General features: G+C 39.8%; 1 protein-coding gene and 1 non-coding gene across 6 annotated transcripts in view; both read right to left on the bottom strand.

Moving 5' to 3' along the window:
* Positions 1-25,304, bottom strand: part of LOC102563606 (E1A-binding protein p400) — a 39,425-nt gene that overhangs the window by 12,853 nt on the left and 1,268 nt on the right. For 4 of the 5 annotated variants that reach the window (XM_019486650.2, XM_019486646.2, XM_019486645.2 and 1 more), the window contains exons 3-26: positions 23,068-23,408; positions 21,309-21,494; positions 20,440-20,580; positions 19,960-20,017; positions 19,216-19,235; positions 18,632-18,689; positions 17,311-17,673; positions 16,110-16,246; positions 14,247-14,416; positions 13,922-14,096; positions 13,692-13,828; positions 12,636-12,822; positions 11,616-11,782; positions 10,211-10,323; positions 8,766-8,930; positions 8,231-8,410; positions 7,573-7,628; positions 6,837-7,135; positions 5,872-6,059; positions 5,597-5,766; positions 4,327-4,523; positions 3,480-3,591; positions 983-1,135; positions 132-215 (exon numbers count right to left, since the gene is read on the bottom strand). In XM_019486650.2, coding sequence (XP_019342195.2) covers positions 132-215; positions 983-1,135; positions 3,480-3,591; positions 4,327-4,523; positions 5,597-5,766; positions 5,872-6,059; positions 6,837-7,135; positions 7,573-7,628; positions 8,231-8,410; positions 8,766-8,930; positions 10,211-10,323; positions 11,616-11,782; positions 12,636-12,822; positions 13,692-13,828; positions 13,922-14,096; positions 14,247-14,416; positions 16,110-16,246; positions 17,311-17,673; positions 18,632-18,689; positions 19,216-19,235; positions 19,960-20,017; positions 20,440-20,580; positions 21,309-21,494; positions 23,068-23,403 — 3,852 coding nt within the window. In that variant the 5' untranslated portion in view covers positions 23,404-23,408. The remainder of the gene's footprint in view (positions 1-131; positions 216-982; positions 1,136-3,479; positions 3,592-4,326; positions 4,524-5,596; positions 5,767-5,871; positions 6,060-6,836; positions 7,136-7,572; positions 7,629-8,230; positions 8,411-8,765; positions 8,931-10,210; positions 10,324-11,615; positions 11,783-12,635; positions 12,823-13,691; positions 13,829-13,921; positions 14,097-14,246; positions 14,417-16,109; positions 16,247-17,310; positions 17,674-18,631; positions 18,690-19,215; positions 19,236-19,959; positions 20,018-20,439; positions 20,581-21,308; positions 21,495-23,067; positions 23,409-25,304) is intronic. The other variant, XM_019486649.2, reaches the window with a different exon arrangement.
* Positions 5,024-5,161, bottom strand: LOC132243649 (small nucleolar RNA SNORA49). The gene has a single exon (XR_009455376.1). It is a non-coding gene; the product is annotated as a small nucleolar RNA SNORA49 (small nucleolar RNA).

Here is a 25,304-nt window from a genome sequence, read left to right as displayed (position 1 = left end):
CTCCCCCCTACCCTCCCCACCACAATAAAGTCATATAGAATCATAATCACTTTAAATAAAATTATATTGACAAAAGAGTCTTGTAACATTTTTCTACTGGTAGGTTCACATAGTGAAATATATTCCCTTACCTCATTGGCTTTCTGCTTTTCTGGATCAGTGGAAGCATAAAACAATTCCAAGAAATTCAAAGCATACTTTTCAATCGGCAAGAGCTATTTAGAAAACACATATAAACCTAAATAACTAGTAGTATATATGAAAATAACTGCAAGTATACACTTATCTTACACCAGGTACTTAGGAAAGTATTTCTTTTATATAAAAAGGGACCAATCAAACTGTTGCTAGTCAGAATATAGACCCAAAAGCTGATCCCTCCCAAGTTCTAGTCCCAGCTCTGCTACTGACTCTCAGAATAGCTGTGGATCAGAATCATCTTCTTTGCCTCCATTGTGCCATCCATCATCCACAATACAGTATAGAGCCTCCTATGATTTTGACTACAGTATTTGGACACTGCATATGTGGTATATGGAATATTGAAAGGAAACATACGTGGAAAACAAAGGGCCAATCAGAAATCAAGAGAATACAGGAAATTCTAAAAATAGCTATTCAGATTAAGAGAACTGGAAGGGACATAGCCCCAGAGAAGGCATATCAAGCTGATAATCACCTGGCTATAAACCAGGTGTGTCCACTGTATTTCCTCTTATTGGAAACTACGTCCTTTTAAAATCAGTGCAAGTGGAATCCCTCAGGAAAAAGATCTACCACCTGAAAAATCCATTTTAGTTGCTGACCCAATGGATCAGTTTAACCAGGTCAGATTGCCTCCAATAATTGGGTAGTGTGTACAGTCTGATACCTGGAATGTACTTCCTCTCAGGTACGCCGAGGACACTGTTTTCTGGCTAAAGAAGAAGCTATTTGCAACCTCATGTTCCCAAATGTGGGCATACAATTGAAAGAGACGTACTCGATCCATAAAGTCAACCAATTCCTTTAACTGTGAAGAAGCCACGCTATTTCTTGCATCAGGTAATTCTGAAGTTATGTCCGCTCTTAATTCATATCTCGTCTCCTGTGCATATTTTCTGGGATCCTCTTTCCCTTGTTCAATGCCAAGAGCCTTTTGAAAAAATGTAAGCACATTAAAAAGTGAGAATGCTATGACAGTAAAAAAAACCTACATCAGAACTGAACTTTAGTCTCAATTCTAGAAAACAAGACTACAGAGCACAATGAGCACCTTACCAGAACAGGATGTCATCTTCATCTGAGTCAGTGCCCAAAGCTAAGAATAGGGCAACGTAAAAATGGTAGAATTATGACAGTTGACAATGCACGCAAAACATTTTGGTTGCATTACATGGCAACATATTATAAAAAAACAAACAATGAAAATATTCAGCAGAAATGCTAAAACAGAACAAAATGAAAACACATTTTCATCCACCAAAAGAAAAAAAAACAACAACTCTGGTAGACATTTTCATGTTCCTTCACCTAAGAAATGGAGTCATAATTTCATGTAAGCATTATGTGGCTTAATGGAGTACTGACAATGCCAAAAAATTTGTTTTCTTTACGGTACATGGTACGCATTTTAATTACCTCCTTCAATCTTATTAGTATTAGCAACAGAATTATGCAACTATAGGGCACCTATAATTAAGGAATTTAATGAGCAATTTTATTTTAATAGAAATCCTTTCTGGGTTTGGTTAACATACATTTTACCTCCAGTTTATTTTCCATCTCAGCCAAAATCTTTAGCCCAGATTACTGACTTTCCCATGGATTTGAGGCAGAGCCATACAAAACCCAGGGAGTGTACATCACTTAATTCAAAAGAATCTAGGTAACATTTCAGGAATGACAGGGAGAATCACACACATGAATGAGAAGACTGGGATATCATCATGCTGATCTTGGACAAGCAATTAAAGTTTAGCTACTCGTTTTGCCATAACATGTAAAAAAAATTCAAATATCAATAAGTAATCAGAAAAAAAGTGATCTGTATGAAAAGCCTTGAAACCTTTGGCAAGATTGTTTCTACTGTAGAAACAGACACCCAAGAAAATACCACAAACTCTTTGGCTTCCGTTCTGAAATTAAAAGCCTCTTATAGAACATGTGCTACAAAAAAATTCCTGGATGCACTCAGCTGCAGCTGAAAAAATATTCGATTCCCAACCAAAATTCAGGATTTTTTAAGTGACTGATTTTAACATTTAGCAGGAATATGGATTCCATTATTTCTAGAAAGCCATATGTTAGTGAAAGGCATACTATAATGGCATGTACATATGGGAAGTTTTCATGCACAAAAAAAAAGTTGATTTTGCCATTATTTGGCTACAACTCAACCTTGCTAAGAAATGGTCTTGTATGACAGAATTAATCTAAAAAACCAAAGGACATACAACCTTTTTATGTGCATTAAAATTTCCCACATGTACAGCCATACCTTGTCATGCATCCAAAGGTGCATCTCAAGCCGGTCCAGAGAGGTGATACTCCCCCTCTACGCACCTTTGGTCAGGCCGCAGTTGGAGAACTGTGTCCAGTTCTGGGTGCCGCACTTCAAAAGGGATGTGGCCAGCCTGGAGAGGGTTCAGAGGAGGGCCACCCGCTTGGTGAGAGGGCAGCAGGGCAGGCCCTATGAGGAGAGACTGAGGGACCTGACCCTGTTCAGCCTCAGCAAGAGGAGGCTGAGGGGGGACCTGGTGGCTGCCTACAAGCTCATCAGGGGGGATCAACAGCAAATAGGCAGAGCCCTTTTCTCCCCAGCACCACCTGGGGTGATGAGGAACAATGGTCGTAAGCTGATGGAGAACAGGTTTAGGTTAGAGATCAGAAGGCAATATTTTACAGTTAGGGTGGCCAAAATCTGGAACCAACTTCCCAGGGAAGTGGTCCTCGCCCCTACCTTGGGCAAATTCAAGAGGAGATTGGATGATCACCTGTCTGGGGTCTTGTGAACCCAGCATTTGTCCCTGCCTGTGGCAGGGGGTCGGGCTAGATGATCTGATCAGGTCCCTCCCGACCCTAGCTACTATGAAACTATGAAACCGTTTATTTCCTATGATATTAATAGCAAGGTATAGGTAAGTCCTTCTACATCGAGGCCTTTGATAAAAACAGATTATTTTCTTTTGGCCTAACAATAGCATCCTTTCAAACTTTATTTCGGAAAGTTTCAAGACAAAACTGCAAAGTACTCTTCCGGATCAAAGTCAAACTTCTACTGTTATATCTCCTCAGCTATTCAACTAGCCTTGGAAAATTATGAAAGTTTACTATCCAGATTATTAAAACCCATTAAAAATATTACTATCCCCAGGCAATATTTTTAAAAATAATAATATAGAACTGAAAGTTGCTGAACACTCTTGGCTCCAATCCACTCGATTTCTTTATGCATTTGCAGGGGACCATTAATGCTTAACACATTTATATTAAAGTACCTGTGTTAAAAATGCCATGGGATTGTCATTTCCTGAAGCAGCTACCTCTCTGATGAGATGTTTAGTGCCATTTTTCAACAGCATCTCTTCTATGGAATTGCTACTTACAAGCCTGCAGGAAAAATACCCATTAAACACTGTATTTTTTATAAACGTGCCTTGTCAAATCTAAGTGTTCCACAGCTAACTTTCCTTATGCAGATATTAGCAATGCAAAGCTAGCTCAGGGGCTGTTAGGCCTTTTTTGCTGGACTACCAGGATGCAAGTAAGATCCACATCCTTCTGAATGCACTTAGTAGCTTCTAGTGCAATGGAGTGCAAAATGTCAGCTCGGTGCCAATACGTTTTCTCAGCTTCTCTTCATGAAACAGCCACCTGAAAGAAGCCCTCAGCCAGGCATTAGAATCTTATTACCCCCAATACACGACAGGTACTGATTGCTTTAAAGAAAAAAATGCTTTATCAGCAAGAATATTCTTATCCATGAACTCCAGCTCATGATCATGCCCATTAATACTCTGTTACGTTAGTCCTCCTTTCCAAAAAGATGTGTGGTTTCTCTTTTCCTGTTCTCATCCTTAAAGATGGCTGTAAGAGCTACAATAATAGGAAAGAATAAAGTCTTCAACCCCCTTCAGCCTTCAGATGGAGAATAATGGCCTTTATTTTTTTTGTTTTAACCAAGGATGTCTTACTAAGGGACTGGCCAATGCAAAGCTTTTAAAACTCCCACCCTCAAGTGCTCTGTAGCAGCAACTTTGTCCACCTTCCATTACCTTTTCCATTCCTATCCATTAGCCTTTACGTTCCTATACATTTACAATAGCTTCTCCATACTAACGTTACCTGTACACATGGATGTCTCTGCCTCTCTCAAGCCTGTGGCACCATTCCTGAGCCTTTGCATCCATCAATGGATCCAAATCGATGTCATAGAACACAGCAGCATCTGCCTCTACACAACTGACACCTGCCGAAGGGCTGTGAGAGGACAGGATAGCACAAAAGATTCGCTTGTCTCTGTTGAAAGTATTTATCTGCTCCTAAAATGGGGAAAGTTAGTTACAACATGAAAGTGATGTAAATAATGAACTGACTTGGTGGGTTTTTTTACTATACTTCAAGAAAAGGAACATCCTTATAAAAAAAAAAAGTTTTATTTGCCCCTCTAATCTACCTCAAAAGGTGCCAAGAGTCTTACAGTAGTTTTGGTACTATTTTTAAGTTTAAACAAACAATCCAATTTTACTTATGTAATTTTTTTTTCATTTTGACCAAAGTAGATGCTACAAGATCGAGAACAGCTATTGCCTTGTGACATTACAGAGATCATTTCAAATTCATCTTCTTTATTACATACCCTGTAGCTCCTTGATTGCCCTTTCCTAATGGACAAGTTGAGACTCTCCTACTATGCAGACTGCAAGGTTGGTGCTTTAAAATAACGTATATCTGTAGGTCTATTATACTGCATTTGGCTCAAAGCACAACAGTAAGATAAAAGATGAAAAATACAAAGGAACCAACCGCGTTATTGAGACTAAATGTTTGCTCAAATTGTAGGCCCCAAAGGAAATGTAAAATCCTACTGGGGAGGGATATGAGCATACTTTTAATTTATCCTCAGGCAATGCCAGGGCACTACACAGGCATAAAAGCCCCTGGAGTAAGGCTGAGGAAGAGCCAAGACAACAATATAATCAAAGTGAAAAATGCCCATTGTGTTGTCATCTATAGACAGTAACATTGTAAGCACTAAGTCAAGGATATTATTAACATGTATGAGATACTATTCATTTGTGATCAAAGTTATCTCAAGCTCCACATAAAAAGATAAATCTTGAGCAGGACAATTCAAGATACACTGCTTTGATAACTTCCCCCTTCCTTGCCACCTACCAATAAAATTATCCGTTTTTTAAACACTTTACTGCTATTATTTAGTTGTTTTAGCAAAAACCGCATGCCAAGCTTCTGGCCCTGCTATATGAGAAGCTAATTTATATACATATTTTATAAATACTGCATAGCATTGTTGTATACAACTCCATTTGGGCATTTTTTTTCTCCAGTCAGACAAGTTTTAGCATCACTTTACTGCATAGGCCTCTCTCACCAGATGCTGCTCACAGCTGGCATACTCTTCAACTCTTATGTAGGTGAGAAAGTGGAAGTTTAGAAACTGCTCCAAGATATCCAGCATCAGAGTCATCTGTGTTAAAATCAGCACACGGTGCCCTTCTGATTTCAGCTTCTGAAGCAAGACAGACAGAGCCTCCAACTTGCCTGTTTGGAAAAAAGAAATTAAAACAAAAAATGAAGCGTTTCCATGCAGTATGCATCTACCAGAGAAAGCAGGTCTCCATGAGTATGCAAACCATTATCCTTTACCTGAATCATACTGCACTAGTCGGCGGTCAGGGAACTGTAGTAAGGGCAAAGTGGTAATCTGCTGCAGCTGATGGAAATAGGGAGCTACTTGCTCTTCAAGATTGTGCTTTAAGGTTTTCATACTACGGGTGTATGAAGGAGGATTTGCTGGACGAGCAACAACTGCAGCTGGCAGCACACACAGAGTGCTGCAAAAGGAAGCAAAACTTTAGTATTGCCAACCCTAACAGCACAAACTATCCATATGGAACAAAGCACTAAATATTCAAAACCAGTAGTAAAAAGAACAGCTTGCATGGGAAAAGTAAGGAAGTGAGATGATGAGTGAGAGTGTAGAAGACCAGAACAGGCAGTGACAGGACAGATACAGTTTTATATCGCTGCCACAGAAAAACAAGGAGTCCTCAGCATACCCACTACTTAAGTTTAACATGCGTAAGGGGGATCCTGGTAAAACAGATACCCACTAGCCCTGTGTTACAAAGGCAAGTGGCCCTCTAGTTTAATTTCTTAATTTTTACCTTTTGTTCTTCAGCATTAACCCTTGGCTTCTCATTCATTTTCACAAGAGTCCGAGAAAGTATGGCTAAATGTTATAGATTCCCACACAGTATTACATTTTGCAAATAGGAGGTGTCATTGTCTAATAACTAACAGTCATTGCTGGCAGCGTTACAGGATATAGAATCTTTCAAATCACCAGCATAAAAACATAGACTCAACACAGGAGAAAAACCTCAACATGAGAGAAAAAGGAAAATATTAAGGTAGGAACTTGGATAATGGTTTATTTTGTTTAGCAAAAAGAATGAATGTCAATTAACTTCTGCATTTGCAATATCAATACTTTAAAGTAGGAAAAAACAAGAAACATTAGGTCAGTTGACAGTGCTGCTTTCAGAGATCCCTCCATATAACCTCATATTTGTGTAAAACTAGCAAGTCCATCCATCATTTGCAATTACCTGTTCATAACATCCTTCAAGGACTCCTGTCGCTGCCCTGGTACCAAGACCAGGTCTTGAAGTGGATCACTCAGGCCTTCTGAGGCCCTTGAAGAAAGGCAACAGTTCACAAAGCCAGCCCACCTCCATTTGTTGATGCTGACAGAGTACTGCCAAGGGGTTTTCCTTTCGCTAATCAAAGAACAAATTCCCAGCAAGTCTCTGCCATATACTGGGGCTTTAGAACAATGACGCTCATTGCCAGAAAGTATTCTGTCCACATGCTCCTTCCAAAGCCTGTTCTTTTCCTCTGTTAGAGCCTAAGAGTAGAACATATTTTATACATAGATTATCAAGACAGAGAACTATGTAAACATAAATTGTTCAAGAGAAAGTTTAAAGTGAATTCCATTAATGAAAAAGGGGAAGAAATTAAGGAAGAGACAGCAGAGCAAGTAGTATAAGTATGGTGAAAAGGCAGATACTGAGCTAGGCCATTTCTAAGCAAATAAATATCATTAACTTTCCCTTATATCACGCCTGCTGGTGAAAACACTTCTTCTACCTTATATTCAAAGTGTGAATTCTGAGCCACTACTCATCTCCACATAACCTGGATGGGCACGAGAGAGGTCTCTGGATACCAGATATTCTGCATGCTTTATTAATGTACCATTCTATCTGAATCAGATATAACACCACTACACAAAAGCAGCACGACACATACTCTAATCTCCAGTACAAAGAACTGGTATACCTGTGTTGGACATCCTAGGAGAGACATGGATTTTGATTTAGTTGCTGGATCATTCACTGTCAAAGTAGTAAATGCATTTTTCCAGGAAAGCAAAGAGATAAGAAACAAAAGGTTTATTTAAAAATATATATTTTATATAGAAACAGTTATTGTAAAGGAAAAAAAGCCTAATGCTATGTAGATGTTCTATCTTTGCATGGTTCACACTAAAAGTTTACTTCCCAGTTATTCAAGAACCCTACCATTGTGTCAAAATTAATGCTCAACATCCCTCGAAAATCTGTTGCCAAAATTCCAAGTCGGCATACTGCAACATTTAAGCCAAACCACAGACCAATAATAATAATAAAAACACCACTGCAGGAATGTTTAATATATTCCTGGCATGTCTGGTACTCAAAGTAACAGAACCATCAGCTCTTAATATCCTCCAGTACACAGGAATGGTGTTACATATGAGAGTGAACAATAATACAATGCATTTTCATCTTTTACTCCAAAATAGCAGGGAGAATTTATTTTATAAATATGTTTTAAGCAGTTGAAACATTTGGCCTGTCAACAGTATCCAATGGAGTACAGCAAGAAAAAAATATTTCGCTAAAATGACAGAGCTCTCCAAATGTTATGTGAAAGAAAAAAGAAATATTGTACTTACTTTGCTGTGTTACTACGGTAGAAGTTGACGCATTGGAGTGATGGTCTACATGCTTTGTAAAACTAGTACTTTCAACAGGCTCAGACCCAGACCAACCAATAGATGGCACGGCAGCTGGCCAGTGAGGATGTAGTCCTAAGTATTTTAGGGTTGAAACTGAGACAATGTGGAAAGTGTTTCCTGCAATTGTAATTGCATAATTCAGTAAGTTCTTGCTATATCCATTTTGAACAGAATCATTGCCAATAAAAAACTTTAATAAAAAATTGAACAATATCTTAGAACCGTACATGATATCCAGACTTGCAAACTAAGCAAACAATGTGACTGCAACCCCATCCATACCATGCATTTTAAGTTGGCTTATCCCCTTTTAACTCAGCCTACATGGAACGAATTGTGAGAAGAACTGAGAGGAAAGATATATTCTCTACCCCTACCAAAACTTTACAATTTAAGACCAGAGCTTTCAGCCAGACACTTTCCTCCAACGGATTTAGACAAAACAACCGTTGGAAGCTGAACAAGACAATACCTTCAAGCTGCAGAGGTTGTCCTCCAGTAAGCTGGCAGAGTTGACTATAAGACAAAGTAAATGTTTTCCCTTTAAAATGTAATGTTACAGGCATCTCTGGTTGAGCATTTCTGTCTTGTGCTCCAGTTGTGGGGAATGACCAACCTAGTTTTTCCACCTTACCACCTATTATAACAAGACAAAAAGAAGGTGTACAGAACTAAAAATGGAGAATTTTCATTCAGATCTTTACATATATAAATAGGCATGTGCTGCATCTCCAAGCAGGGCTGACATGGTCCACATTTGGTATGCAGGCTGCAAGCTACTGTAAAGGACTCTCTGTTCTGATACCAAGAATAGCTCCTTCAGTAGTCAAGTATTTCCTCCTCCCCACACAAGCCCCAAGTCAATTGACTTCAATATTCTTCAATATTCTTCTTGGAATAAAAAGCCCTATCTGAAGAGCCCTCTCCTTCAAAGTAACTGATAGTTGGAATTAGCAGGAAACTAAGTCTGAGGACACTTCCTACATCTGCATTTAAGCAGTATTTGCATCCATGTCTACATGAATTTTTAATAACCTCACAGAATGCATAGAGCTTTAAAAAACTTGGCCCAGTAAATTTGGATTCTAAGTCAATGTAGGTATTTCCCTATCAGGTGATAATAGGGTTTTTTTTGCCCCCCCCCATCAGCTTGTCTGCCAATTAAACTAGCCTGAAAATGAAATGGTAATTACTCATCTGTATGATCATCTATTCTATCAACTGAATTAAGATTTGTAAAATGATGTTCTATTTATGTAGTCATGCATAAACTGATATCATTTGCAGGCTAATCATAAGCTCATAGGGAATGTAAGACATGTGCAGCAAGCAGGGGCACTGGAATGACTGAACAGTCTCTGCCTACATATTGCAGGAGCTCAGAACAGGTCAAGATTTCCAAAGGCTGCATCCAATAATATTTCCCCCAACTCTAGTGGGTGCTTTACAGAGAAAAAGAAAAGAAAGTCTTGTGAGCTGGAATGCCTAAATCTAAGTATCATAGATCAAAAGGAAATGAAGTTTTGTATACAAGAGAGAACAAAAAAATGGCAGGTTAGTTTTGTCAAATGGCTTTCACCAAATTGAAAAATCTATGATAGATTAAAGGTAGTCAGTCCATAACATTGGGAAATTTGCCTAGCTATATTCATCTCCTTAACACACATAATGAAGACAAATAATTTTCTATTTTGATGTTGTAACAGGACCCAGGTTTGAGTCTCAACAAGGGACCTCCTTCACATGAGTAAAAAGATACAGACATCCACGTGGTACATAGTCATGATACCTCCAAAAACTCCAAGTACAACTGAAAAAGCTTTGGAAAGGAAAAACAATCTTTCAGCACATGGATCGAACTTTTCCTACTGCAATCTTCTGGAAAAGCAGCAAGAGGCAGTCTTCTTTGTACTTTACCACAATGAGCTCCTGTAGCCATTGTCGTATTTGCTGTGTGGTATATCTGAAGAGTAGGGAAATGTAGAGTTCTGCCCTCTGGTTTCTGTCCATACAGCACTGGTTGAAATAACCTAGACATTATACAAGTATATAGAAGTCATATTAGATTTAGCCAGAAAACTCTCATCCAAATAAGTGAGTCAAGTTTAAGACCCAATTGTTTACAATAACTGGGTCCGGAGGAGTCATACAGCTGCAGAGAGCACAGCAAGAACAAATCTGACTCTTCCTCCCAGTTTCCCAGCATTCAGCAGAGATACTTTCTAGCACATCAGTTCAAAGGATCCAGCATACTTTCAAGCATACAGTCAATGCTAGGGGCTGGCACGGAGGGAAGCAGGATCACGGTCCCACCTCCACTGGCACATCTTACTTCTACCACCAGGGGTGATTTAGGGAGCAAATTATAACAGTTGAGGCTGGCTGCAGCAAAGGGACCCAAAGAACATGACCCTCAAGTGCCTACAGATCATTCAGGCCCAACCTAGCATAAAGCCCACTGACAATTTAAAAGCTGACTTCAAAGTAACTTCTTTAGCATATGCTTTTCTTCAAAAAGTAAAACCACATAGCAGCACATCGATTAATGAGCTCTAGCATCTTCCTGCCTGTGTGTATGTGTTTTAGCCACCTCCTCCAGTGCTGAGTTTCCTTCAGTGTCATACAGATGCCTAGCAATATTCTCCAATCCAACCAGAACAGGACACACTTCCTCTCTTCTGTGTTACAGTCAGTTATTCACAAGCATTTGAGGCTGTCACAAATAGTAACTGCCTTTCTCAGCATCTATCAACCAAGTCATTATTATTTACACATTAACTTATGTTACTTATAACCTTTGTTCAGATGTAATTCTGTAACATAGCTTTAAAATTCTGCAAACTGGTCCCTTTTAACTTGGTTGCAGAGGGAGACCCTCAAGTTTTGTTTTGTTTTTTAAACGCAACAAAAGCTGGCTGTTTTACAAAGTGCCTCCTTTCCTGCTTATTTTTTCAAGGAGCTGATCAGTTAGTCTGTTCTGGCAAGCAGCTCCTTAGGGCAAAAATTTCTGGCAGATAACAGCTGACTGTTATCACAACCCACAATCCACCCCTCCCAAAAAGACTTGTATCATTTGCCCACCAGCCTAAGACTGCTGTCTTCTGACATGGCTTAGAAGTTCAGTCCTTCTGAACACCTCAATTGTCCTCTTATCTATTAAGGAAGCTTCCTTCTCTTTAGGTGACTGGCACATAACTTTAAGCAACTCTAAGTCTAACAGCAAGAAACAGAAAAATCAGAGAGGTCTGAATATCTCCTTTGTCCTACAAATATTATTCCCTTTATTTTTGGTAGTTCAGAATTATTTTCAAGCTGTGCATACTTGCTCGGTCTGAGCTTTACTGGGTTGGGTCTGGGTGGAGTAGGAGGGGAACTGTAGATCTCTTCAATGAGCTTTCTGGTCACTTTTTGGTTTGGCAGCCTTTGTGCCGCATAGCGCGTCATTTTGTCTTCCATCCCAATCAGATCGAAGTGAGACATGTCTGCGTGCTAATTTTAATTTAAAACAACAAATAAAAAGGAAAGAGTTAGACAGTTTTAAAAGCTTACTCTGAAGTAAAAGGTTTTTTTGACTTATATAAAACAACTTAAGCCAGTAGGAAACCAGCACAGAATCCATATGATTTCACATGAAGCGGCTATAATTGTTTAGGAAATTCTGGTAAGCAAAGCCAAGGCAAATGCTGAGTGGTGTGCAGGAGATGAGAAGATAGGACAGCAGCCTCAATTTGAATGCAACGTATGGGTTTCTTCTCCAGTCCATTTCTTGCCTTCCGAGCACTGAGTCCTAGTCTTGCTTCCCTTGCCTTTTTATCTCCTTTATCCCACTGCTTTCACAAGCTCCTGGCTTTTTCCCAGTTTCCCCTCAAGCCTGACACTTAGATTTCTGTGACTATTTACATCACTCAACGCAGTTTGTCATGTTTTTCCTACATTGCTTTCACAAAAAGGCTACTGATGAACCCATGAGAAATGAAAGTCCTATGGTTTAAATACATGGAGTGTGGCTTCTGGTTTGCCCAAATGATCTAACCCAAGAGTCTGATGTACTTGAAGAAACATTCATAGGTTAATTGGCATCTAAAGACAGCAAACACCAGACAGTGCTAATTACCGGATGCAAGACCCCAAACTCACTCACTGCTCAAGCACAGCTTACCGTTCATAAATCCGAGCAATCATTCTTAGAAGGGAAAAGTAATTCACTGTGTCCATTAGGAGACTGAACTGCAACCAGCAAATTCCACTCCTTTCGATTATACTCCCCCAGTATAGTCAGCAAAACTGTTTTTCATAATCTAAGTGTTCCACAAGTACAAAAGGATTTCATTTTTCCACTAACCTTCCAAAGATCCCATTCCAGGGCATTCAGTACCAATGAAGCAATTGTATACTCTAGTGACTCCAATACGTAGGAGGAGCTGGAAAGCCTGGGATTTATCAGATCAGGGTGATTACAAATCTTTTGGAGTTGCATCAGAACATGAAGGACACTGACAAAATGCCCGCTTCTGAGAGCTTCTTGAGTTCTGTTTATTAAATAGAAGTAAATTTAAATCAACTCAGTACAAAACTTCATTTCTGGTAGCCCAGCCTACATATTCTTTCTAGCTCTGTAAACCCTTTTGTGGATCACAAAAGTAATAACAAAAAATCATAGTAGTTTCTTAATATGTAATCAATTTATTGATAAAACTACTCAACTGCTTTATCAAACACAGGTTTTCCACAATTGCATTCAGGTCACTGGAAAGCCAGTGGAACTTAAAAGTGCTGAAACCCTGATCATGCAGGCCACCAGGTATTAATGCAACTTTCCATTTCCCAATCACTGAGGCTACTTGAAAAGTAACTATCGGTGTGAGAAATATCTGTGAATGTGCAAGGTACTTGCAAGATTAAGGCCCGTTTTAACAGCGAGACTATACATTCAGACTATCAGTTTGAAAATGTCATTAAAATGAAACATAATAACATTATTTAAAGAAAGGTTTGCTAACAACCTGCATATGACTTCAATTACTTAAACATGAGAACTAAATCTAAACGCAGCTGAGAGAATGCATGCATATTTGTATATGCCAGATTGAAAGTTTGGCATAAGTATTACACGCTCATTTAAACTCATTTCTTGTTAAAAAAATCTAGCAGATTTTTTATGCTCATTTGGGAACACATGAATGACAGAAGTGATGGTATTTAGTCATTACACCATTTCATTTAGGAAGACTAATCTACCATGCAACACATTCTACTTATGCCTGATCTTTAGTCAAAAGTTTTATGACTAACTATTCACTTAAAAAAATATTCCTGTTCCAAGTCCTCTTCCTGCAAGACCAATATTGCCTAACTTAAACAAAAGCAGCAATAAGATCCATGCATGAATTGTTTTTACCTTGGTTGAAACAGGACATCTTTATACATAGCTTTCTGCCGATGAGAAAAATAACACTTCAGCACATGATCATATTTCTTTGTCAATTGTTTTTCCACTTGTCTTTTGGTTCTTTGAAAAATAAATGGTTGAGTTATCTAAAAAGAAATGGAAATCAAGTAATACTTAACTGGTATTTACCCACTGCAACAGATATTCAGATTGAAAGAGGATCTTTAAAATGGACATACTCTATGCAGTCTCATAGCCATTTTCTGATAGTAATCTTCATTCTCCTTTTTAGCTGCATTTGTCACAAAATCCATGCAAGGTCTGGAAATTCCAGGAATCAAAAAACGTACCAGTGTCCACAGTTCTAACAAGGAGGTAGGAAGGGGAGGTTCTATCAAGAGTAAGCGATGCTGGCTATGGAGAGAGAGAAAGACAGATACAGGATGAAGTCACTTCACAATTTAAATGAGACTTCCACCTTAAATTATAGAACAATCAAATTATTTTCCGAACAAAAAATGGATAACGATATACAAGAAAAAATATTGAATTAATGTTCCAGACCTTTGGAGCCTGCAGAGTGCCTCCCAGCGTTTCTCAGACAAATTTTTAACTTTCTGCCTCTCATCTATGACTAGGTACTTCCACTGCATTTTCATGAAAACCTGGTAACTTTTGAACAGTTGCTTGTAGGAAGTAATACATACATTAAAATTGCTCGGTTTCATCCATTCCTGCAACATGAACAAGCCCATCGTAAAAGATTTAATGTTTATATTTTTTTTAATTAAAAACTAGCAAGTACATTTCCTACTGGGATTAAAATCTATTATTTCACACTATTTTATGAACTTTTTCAAAGTTTTACATTCTAAAGTGTAAAGAAATGTTCAGTCTATTTGAATGGCTATACTGTTAATCAGTTAATACAACTTTATTTACTCATTGAATGTGGCCAACCAACTGGAACATACTATAACATATGATAATTATAACCTGATAAATATTAATAAATAAATGCAGACTACTATTTTTAAAATGCGACAGTCAAAGCATATACAATCTTTAACCATCAGAAACTTTAATGTCGGCCATCGAGAAAGACCTCAGAAGCTGAATAAATATTAGGGCTGTGCGAAGCTTTAGTCACTGATTCGATTCGGTGGAGATTTGGCCCAATTCCATGGCTGAATCAAACCAAAGGACCCTTTAATCTCTCTGAATCGAAACGGAACCCTCCAAATTGATTTGGAAAGATTTGGCAATTTGGACTTAGACAGAGCTTTAAAATGTTTTTTCTACATACCTCAAGGTACCAGGCAGCTCGTGAGTACTGCAATGCTGGGGCGGATGGAGGGTCCCACAGGAGCATTGGGGGGGGGGTGTCACCTGTGCACTCAGCAGGAGACCCGGAAGCAGACCAGAAGCACTTCTGGGTCTGCTGCCAAGCACTCCTGTGGGACGCTCCATGCGCCCCACTGGGCATCACAGCAATCACAAGCTGCGCCTGCTACCTCAAGGTATGTAGAAAAAACATTTAACATAGCTGTGTCTATGTCTGAATCGCTGATTCTCTAAATCAGCATCGAATCTTCAGATTCAGCCAAACTGAAACTGGGGACAGTGATCCTAATCAACGAATCAAATCACCATCCCTGGTGTCAAAAAAACCCGCGCCTGAAAAGAGTGGGGAGTAGCACGTAGCAGCAGCATGCACCACCTGAAACTGGAGCCTGGCTGTCCAGAGCCACACTTCGACTGCTGGCCAGGTGCTGCATGCTGGATCACCACTGCTGAAGCCCGAGGAAGCCCCAGGATGAGGTAAGGCTGCCAAGGCCAGCAAGGTGCTGGCCCCAATCTCCCCTACCTCACCCAGGGTAACTTGCTACGTGCACCAGAGCATGCATGCACGAGCTGTCCCGGGAACACGTAGCAGCGGCACGATTACATGCCTCTGCTATTTGTCCCCAGGGGAACACACATGTGCACTCGTCTGGACGCACCCAAGAAATTCAGGCCCAGAAAAACAAAGCAGATGATCATCAGCTGGATTCTAGGAAGCAGCTCACATTAATCACCAAAAGCAAGACATCACTAGTGCCCATTCTCACTCAAAAAAACCCAATTTTCTTTTAACCTGTAAAATCCAAAAACAAAAAATGTAGAAGGAAGACAGTCTTGACTGAACATTCTTAACTGGAGCTGCTGCCTACCTTAGTATGGTTAAGTAGTGCCCTGAGAATAAAGTTGAAAAGTAAGTTTATGATTTCACAGCTGTTTTGGGGGACAAATCTCAAGATAAATCACAACCAGGCAAACACCATCACAGACACTGTTTGTTAATCATAACACACTGCTTATTTTGCCTTTACTCCATGCTATTTTATATTATTTTCATTCATTTCACAAATGAGTTTCTTTCAGTACCTGTCTTTTTCCTGCAAATTCTCTTTGCCTAGCAAAATAGAGAAGAACCTTCAATTCAGGGCACCAGCGTTCCAGTTCATTCTTCCATTTCAACAAGTTACAGTTCTGGGCCACAACAAGATGCGGACCCCAGTTACCTACAGAGGTAAACAACAACTGTTGAGAAAAGTGCCACTTACATCAGAGCCTATAAAAGAGATATAACTTGAAGATAGAGCTTAAAAGGCCAAGGGTGTCCAGATAAATTAGGGATGAGCAATTATTTGGGCCCGTGGGCCACAAGGGCAATTCTGGGGAGCTGGTGCAGGCTGGTCAGTGCCCCATTCCCCACCCTCCGCAAAAAGCCCAGAGCCCACTCCCTACAGCTCCTCCCCACCACTGCCACTAGAGCCCAGCAACAGCTGAGTGTACAGCCTGGGCCCCAGCCTTGGCCCAAACCTGCTCTGGACTCACACCAGCCAGAGCAAACCAGCTGGGACCTGTGCACACAGCCCTGACTCTGGCCTGCCCTGCACCTGTGCCAGACTCGGCTGCCCACGATGAGCGGTGGTGGCAGCCAGGCAGAAGCTGCTATTGGGCACAGGGAAAAAGCAGCCACCTCCTTGCTGCTGCTGGATCTATCTGGCTGCAGCCACCCAGTGCCCCCACCCCAGGCTGCCCTGTGGCTCCTCTGCACTGCTACCCCTGCTCCACTGGCATCATCATGGGCAGGCAGTGGCAGCAAACCATGGTGGGGACTCTGTGTGCAAGTCCCAGCTGACCCAGAGCTGATCTGCTCCGGTCAGGAAGGGTCCAGAGCAGGCTGAGCCCAGGCCAGGGCTGTGCACACAAGTCCCCATCAGTACCACAGGGCTGGGGCCAGTGGCAGTGGTAGCTGGAAGGAGCCACCGCAGTCTGGGCTGCTTAGAAATGCAGTCCAACCGCAGAGCTGCCCCAGCCTTGCTGTGCGCCGAGTAGTGGCATGACTGCCATGGGCCAGACAGCACCCGGGACAGGCAAAACTGAGGGACTGGCCACAGGCCGGACAATGTCCCTCTGCAGGCCACATTCGGCCTGGGGGCTGTATTTTGCCCACCACTGATATAAAGAGACTTGATTTTAGGTAAGTTTTCCTGATTATTTAAAATAAAAATAAACAACATTGCCAAGTAAAGTACGAGGAACATAGATTTCCAGTTAAAAAAGCAGCATCATGTCCTACCTTCACTACAAGCCAGGTGTGCAAATAAGGCAGCAACCTGCATAGTTTTGCCAAGGCCAGCCTCATCTGCGAGAACACCATTAAGATTCTTCTCATATAGCTTCACTAACCAGTCCAGCCCAAGCTTCTGATAATCTCGGAGTGTCCTGTGCTGCCGGGATGGAGCACAACATTTGACTGCTGTTGTGATTTGAGCACTGCCTTTAGGTAACAGCACTTCAGCAGCAGCAGCAGCAGCAAACTCTGCTACATCTCTCATGCATTTCTTTATGGCACCTTCACATTGATCGATGCTGAGGAAAGAGTCTATAAGCACCATTTCCTCTCGAGTGCTTCCTCTGCCACTCACAGATTCTTCCATTTCTACACAAAGAAGTAAAATCATAAAATGGTCTGTAGCTGTAATTCATGTTTCAACGACCAAATTGTCATAGTCCATAGCTAAGCATTTAAGAAAAGTACATTTTGTCCATCTTCATTAAGGGTGAACACAAGAACTCTGAACTAGAATGAATATAAATATTAAGATCTGTTACATGTAACAATTAAATTTGATACCTCTCCAAGTCAAATACAATGCCAGGAGACAAACAACAGTTTAAAGACACGCTTTTCAAAAGCTACCCATTGTGGAAATGTGTCTTGAAAACACACGCGCACACTAAACATTGGTATCAATTAATCTGCCCACCTCTTTTGGCTAAATAGGCCAGTTCAGCTTGACAAGCCATATTTTGCACTTCAACGTTCTCTTGATCTTCCTCTAAATTAAGCATTAGCAATATCAAGCAAGAAGGAGAGCAATTTCTTGCCATGCCTACAACTTTTCTACAGCAGGCCAACCATGTATTCACTGAATACGTGTAACCATCACTTACAGAATCTGATACTTACTGACAGCTGTGCAAGGAACAGCAGCCTCCAAAAATACACAAGACTGAGAAACATAATGTGCAAAACCTAGTACTGAAATCAAAGGTTAGCTCTATTTACTTTCTGTGAAATTAAAGTTCAGTTTCTTTGCATGTAACAAGGACACCATAGCAGAAGATTTTTATTCTTGATTTCTATACTCTACACTGTTTCCTTTAAAAACTTTTTAAAGCTAAGAACATGGGTAAGCTAATTAATAATTAAGGTCTGCAAGTGCCATTTAAAAAAAAAAAGAGATAGCACTAAATTTGGAACAATTTACCTTTGAAACAGAAATTAAATGGATATAAAAAAGGCATGATAATTAAATAGCAGGTCATAAGATGGTATAAACAAGAAATCCAACATGTATTTTTTTTTTTTTTTACTTCAGTTACACAACACAGACCTTTGCGATCAGTAAGCAAGGTGATTGCTTTTCCTTTTCTCCCAGGTATTGCTGGACCCTAAATAATAAAATATTTATTCACATTATAAAGCCCATACTTCAAAATGAAAGATAGAAAAAAAATCATCAATAGCAGTTTTAGCTTCATAAGATTGTTTCTCAGCTTCCAAAACTAACTTTACATAATCACACAAACCCTTAGTTAAAATATGTTACAGGGCCCCAGTTTTATAAATACATGTACTAACATGGGTTTCTACACCCACCTGGAGCCTCACTGACTACAACAAAACAGTAAGGCCATACACAGAACTCTGCTAATGTGTTTTTAGGGCCAAAACCTAAGTGTGCTTTCAGAGAGGCCTGGTTTGTTTTCCAACAATGAACTTGGGGGAGGGGAAAAACCAAGATTAAAAACATGCATGTCTCATTTTTAAATGAAAACAAAAAATATATTTAAAAAAAAAAGTCATTGGAAGGTTCCAGCCTTTCACTGTACATGATTACAATTTCTTTCAGAACCGTACCATTACCACAAACAAAAAGCAGACTTGTTATTAATTTTCTGATTTAACACTACATACCTTAATTCTTCTATTAAGACCTGAAAATTGATAGATTACAGTTAAATGTCACATTTCTAATACTGACAAAAAAAAAAAGCACATCTTATGAAACATCTTTAATGTATTTTGCCATTGTTTAATCAATTTCTACAAAAATGCCTAAAGACATTTGTTATTACGATCCAAGGGAAAAGTCATAAACAGTATTAAGAACCACAGTAAATGAAAGTCAGCGAGGGTCTCATTCTTGTTCAATGTTATATAACAGGACTGAATTCTCTCTGACATCATATGCAACTCCACTGGAACGTGAGTACAGACCAGGGGCGGCCAATTATTTTGGGCAGAGGGCCGCTTACTGAGTTTTGGCAAGCCATCAAGGGCTGCATAACAGGCAGCCAGGGGTAGCCAAATATTAATTTTCTACATTTTTTAGGGGCCCTGCAGGCCGGATAGAATGGCCTGGTGGGCTGCATCCAGCCCACATTTTGCCCACCCCTGGTATAGACCCAACTATGTTGGGTCTCCCTAAGAGATACCAAATTAAACTCTGCACAGGAGCAAGAAGTTCACAACAGGAAGGCAAGTATTCAGTCATCTCTGAAAGAGCTTCAGCTACTTAAAAGTAAAAGCTAGCTTCATCCACATGGGAAAGAGAGAAGTCACTTATACAAAAGCATGGAGTAAGCCACTTATGTTAAAATTGTGTTTTGATGGACTTTCACCACTTCCATCTTACTTCTCACCCTGGGGACCAGTTACCTCTTAGTGAATTCTTCCTTCTCTCTTCTAACTCCACTTGCAGTTTTAATTCTACCACCTTAAAAAAAAAAAAAAAACAGTATAAGAAAGGAGAGGGAAGAGGAGGACAACAGAACACAAATGAGGTTAATTGCCTTTACCCCTAAAGAAAATTATGAACTACTTTATATTTTTCAGCAAGGACAGGCTTCCTTCACTTGCTGGCTTACCCCTCTAAATCACAACCAGCTTTTACTGGCTGCTTTAAAATTCTTACTTGAAAGATTCTTAAAATGCTTTGAAATCAACGATATAGGTTGTAGCCATGTTGGTCTAAGGCAGCGAGGAACTCAAAAATATTGGGTTTGCAGCTATATTACTCTTGCAGCACAGAACAAAATAACTGCTATGCAGCCAATGATATGGCCCAATCTTTTTTCAATACCATTATTATGCCCCTCTAAGAATTTAGGCAACTATACAGTGTTACAATACATGTACCTGTTTAATGCTGAACCAGAAATACTCGATTTCTCTGGCAACACAAGCAGCAATGCACCTCAACTGATTCTGTTTCTCCTTCTTGCCCCTCTCACTCCAGAGTTTCTTATCTTCATGGTACTGAGTCACACTTCTGACCAGCTGTATAAAAGTATTAGGGATGTTCCATTTCAGCATCTCACTTTGCATTATACCTATTCACTCTACTTGTTACAATGGGTAGACAAGAGCCCAGGCTTACATAATCACCCAACTCATAATCACTCATACGAGGCTTACACTGGTATTTTAAACAAGTAATATTAGTGTCACAGCAGGTTAAAACTCCTAACAAGTGTCAGAGATGTGGAAAGTACTGGCATCTTTTGACTTGTCCCTTGCAAAATGCCAGACTGTCCCATCAATGCCTGCTCACTTAATATCCCACAGCTTGAGGTGTCTTTAGACCCTTTCAAGAGGGAGACGAAAGATAAGAGAGCTATATTCTAACCTACATTCATTTAACTTGTATTGCACAATACTAGAATAGACTGCTCCAATCTATCTATCTGCACTGGTGCTAGTTGAGTATGGGAAGAACTAAATTGCTATACTGAAAACAGAAGGCAACCTGCAGAACTACAGGGTTCTGTGAAAGTACAAAGGAAGTATTTTATGTAGTGCTTTGCAACTATTTTGCAATAACTCTTAATAACCCCTCCCATTCACTCATCTCTAAGAGGAAGTTAAGAAAACTACCAAATGTCACACAGACAGTGGCCTAGCCAAAAACAGGCCTCCTAAATTCTGACTCTCAGTGCCCTGGCTTCGCCCGTGAGGACATTGCCTGTTCTCCAACACTACATTTGAAACAACTACACCCACAATACCTTCCTGGCAGTTGCCATTTTCCACCTTCTCTCTTGAAGGAAGTCAGTTGCCATCCACTGCATTTCCTCCAGCAGATAATCCTGGTGTGATTTGGGTCTTGAAGCTTCCTGAAGCTTGGGCAAGCGCCTCATGGACCATAAACCTACCTTCCTGAGGTCCGCTATGCGTCGATGTATTTGGTTTGCCTTAAAACAAGAGAAGCCAAAACTTAGCGCTCACTGCATAAACACAAAAGAATAATCACAGACATTGACACAAGCGACAGAATCAGGCATCACTCTGTTCTCAGTCATGTTCCAAGCGTTTTACCTTACACTATATTAAAAGAAAAAAATAATCTAATAGCTTTGTTGAAGTAGTGATTTGACACTTCAAGAAATACAAGAAAGTTCAAGACAGAGTGATGCTGACTGATAACTTAAAAAAGGAAATATTGCATGTTGAAAAGATGAAAGCAATTAAAAGAGAGGATTTCCTCCCCCCAGAGAAGAGCTTCACTAATAGCTAATCAGTAGTGATGTCTGGCTTAGAAAGGACAGCAAGGGGAGCCTCCTGTGTTACTTTGACAATTGTGTAGGAAATAATTTGATGAATAAGCTTTGTCAATGTGAGTGCATATATCAATGGGAGCAGAAAGCTACAGAATGAGGCTCTGCCTAACTTATCCTCCCAAATGAAGGATTGATACTAACTTCACAAGTGTTTACATCCAAGTACAGACTGGCATATCTACTGCATTTTATCAAACATGTAAAAACCATTCTGCCACTAGTTGAGATTTCTTCCTAAAGTATAAATACCAAACAAGAGTCAAAATAACATTTGGTTTAACTACATCTCTGGTATATTACCATTTTGTAGGGTCTCATATGGAACTGATTCTACTTTACTGGAAGAAAAGATCAACTGGACAGTCTTTTATCAGTTAAGTTGATGAAGATTCTCTGCACAACAACAAGGCAAATGCTTTGGCACTCTCCTTGTGCTCTGTTATTGCTAGAGATCTGACTGTTTGGTTAAGAGAAACTGGACTACAGCTATGATTCCCACAGAACACTTTAAATATGGCCAAGCACAGATTTTTAACCATAAGTTTATAATTAAAATCCAGTTTGCAAGGCATTCCATTAGGAAAAATCATTATTACCATTATTGGCCCCAATTTGCTCCTTCCCTGGAAATCACAGCTACAGCAGAGACTACATAAGCACGGGAAATGAATGACCTCACCTCTAGAGGTATCTGGGGTCTGCCCCAACATGGAAGGAACACATTGTTAGGACACAGATAAAAGTTAGCATGCCAAGCCCCGTTTGTACCTATTAAAAAGGCAGCTTCAGGCAGCAAAATTGTCAGCCCAAAGCCTTTCACATGTAATAAATTCACTTAAGGAAAAAAAGTAACTCAGTGCAGTAAAGCCAAATAAAATGAGATTAAAAAAAAAGTTTTAAAGCACCTGCGACAGATATTAAGCCAAACAGGAAAAATAGAAGATTAAGGGATATTTATTTCACAAAAATAAAGAGAAAGCAACAGGGATGTGACAGTCTTCTCTAAGACTCAAGACTAATTTCTTTACACCTCATCTGTTCCTTGGAATTTTCTCTCCCCCATAAACACACACACTCAACCAAGTTGTGATGAACACATAAGGGGGAAAACTCACAGGCATTTCCCAAAGCGCAGCACAAAATACCACAAGTTCTAAAACATTTCATACAAGATGCTTGTATAAAAAGATTTTTCTAATTGGAATACCTGACGTTGTGCTGGAGCTCGCTGCCTCTGCGCCTGGCCCACTGGCTGTACCTGATGTTGAAGGGAAGTCACAACCTGACTATGTGAAGTAACAGGTACATTTTGTGGCTGGGGCTCCGCACAAATCTGAGGTTGATCTAGACACTCCAGCTGGGGTGCTGGGGGTTGCTGCAAAACCTGTAACATGACTGGATGAGCTGTTGTGGCAACTTCAGGGGGTTGCAACCTCCCACAGAGCCGAGGTAAAGGAGAGTGTAACCTCGTCACAGTCTCTCCAGTTTGTTGTTGGCTCTGTTTCTTTTCAGCAAGTCGCGCTGTTTGAAGGATGGGCGACATTCCACCTGCAAAGCAAGAAAAATGTGACAAAATTATTTTAAGAGTCAAAACACCATATTTAACCAGTGCAATACTAAGACCGTAAAAGAGAAACAAACACATTTTTGAGAACCAACTTGTTTGTTACAGGACACCGGCATCACTGCAAACCAAATTACATACCTAAAGCGTGCAAAGCAATCAATGTATTCAAACAGGCAGCGTATTGGTGCAGCTCTTTAAGCAGATAGCAAGCTGAGTTTCTATTTATAAATTTGCAAGGAAGAGGCAACAGCTAGGCAACCAGCCTGTGTAACACAATATCAAATGATCAAAAAGGTACAATTCTGCTGCAACAACATCAATTAAGAAAGACAGCAAATGAGACACAGAGGGGTGAAAACTGAAGCTCAAAGCTTGGATGTGCAACTCCCATTAAGTTGCTAGGAATTTTCTCTAGAGGGGGTTTTATCTTATATTAATTGGTATTAGGTGTAATGTTCCAATTAGAGTATATGTAATTTAAGCAATTATCTTTAATTACAAAGCTAAAACCAGACTAGCCATGGTCACTTGCATTATTAAAAGTTTACAATAAAGCTCTAAACAGTCGTACTGGGTCTGTCAGTTTTTATTTTCAAACTTCTCTCCAGTAGCTAATACCGATGGTGCGAACTTTTGCAGCCAAAAACTAGGACTGTGAAAACATTCCCACTACAACAACACTAGTCCTTTTACTGTAATATGGTGGCCCTGCTGTAGAAAGTCTTGCTCATTAGAGCACTCCCAATACCAGCTGTGGCTCAGCCTCATGATGTGATAAACACCCTCAAATCTCCACTGATTTCAAAGGGAGTTAAGACAGCCAGCTCTTCACAGGGCAATCAATTTCTATTCCTTACTTAACTGCCATAATTGACATGCTCAGAATTGTAGTGAATTGAACAAATTATATGAATGATCCAGTTTGAAACCAATATAATATGTTGGATGCAAACAGCCACACTTAAAATGACCCTTGGAGGGAAACAGTGAGCAAGCAGTAATGTAAATAAATCTCTCACACACAAAAACCTTGACAAACCCACTAATGCTGCATACTATACTGTTATCAAGGCCAACGGTATGATTTTAAAGGCATTTTTTTTGTTTGAATCAATGTGAGACACAGACCTTGCTAAGAGAGCTGATACTTCTATAATACTACGTTTGGTGAAGGACAGAAATCCTGGGATGACACAGTTCAGAAATAATGGAGATGATCTGATTAAATTGCTGCTAAAATGAAGGAACTTGAACTTGCATGTAACAGAGCTGCTAAACTTAAAGGAGTAAGTATCTTTATCTCACAAAGACTGTTTGGGGAAAAAGGAAAGGGAAGTTAGTTATCTAAAATGTCTGCAAAAAACAAGACTGCTTTATTTAGAATATCTGATTAAGCAGCTCTTACGCTGAAACCTGAAGCCAGAAAAAGCATATTTGTCTGGTAACAATATACTGTTCCTACCAGGTTTCTATCATACTGGCACATACAATTATGAAGGCCTCTGGCTTTTCACAAGGAACCTGTTTAAATTTGAAACAAAACCAAAAGGATTTCTGAATTTCCTTCCCATTATACAAGAATGCTAGATGCCCTGAATGTGGTATAAGGAACAAGCTGTATCTGGTAATGCTCTGGGTCAAAGCTGAGACCCAACTCCACAGGAAGCTGAGGAGAAGGAAAGAAGAAAGAAAAATGAGCAAGCATTATTTTATACACGATTAGCCAAAGACAGTCAGGTCTGTTTCTTTTCTGTTACCACACGATGAATTGCATACCATTTCAAAAGCAGAGAAACTAATCATTGCAGAAATGAAGGAAAATTCATAAACACTGAGCTATGCCAGCTGCCAGAACGGGCACGGAGCAATCAAGATCT

Source organism: Alligator mississippiensis, chromosome 10 (assembly GCF_030867095.1).
Source record: "Alligator mississippiensis isolate rAllMis1 chromosome 10, rAllMis1, whole genome shotgun sequence".
In the NCBI taxonomy this organism is placed as follows: domain Eukaryota; kingdom Metazoa; phylum Chordata; order Crocodylia; family Alligatoridae; genus Alligator; species Alligator mississippiensis.
This window is presented reverse-complemented; position numbering and strand designations above follow the sequence as displayed.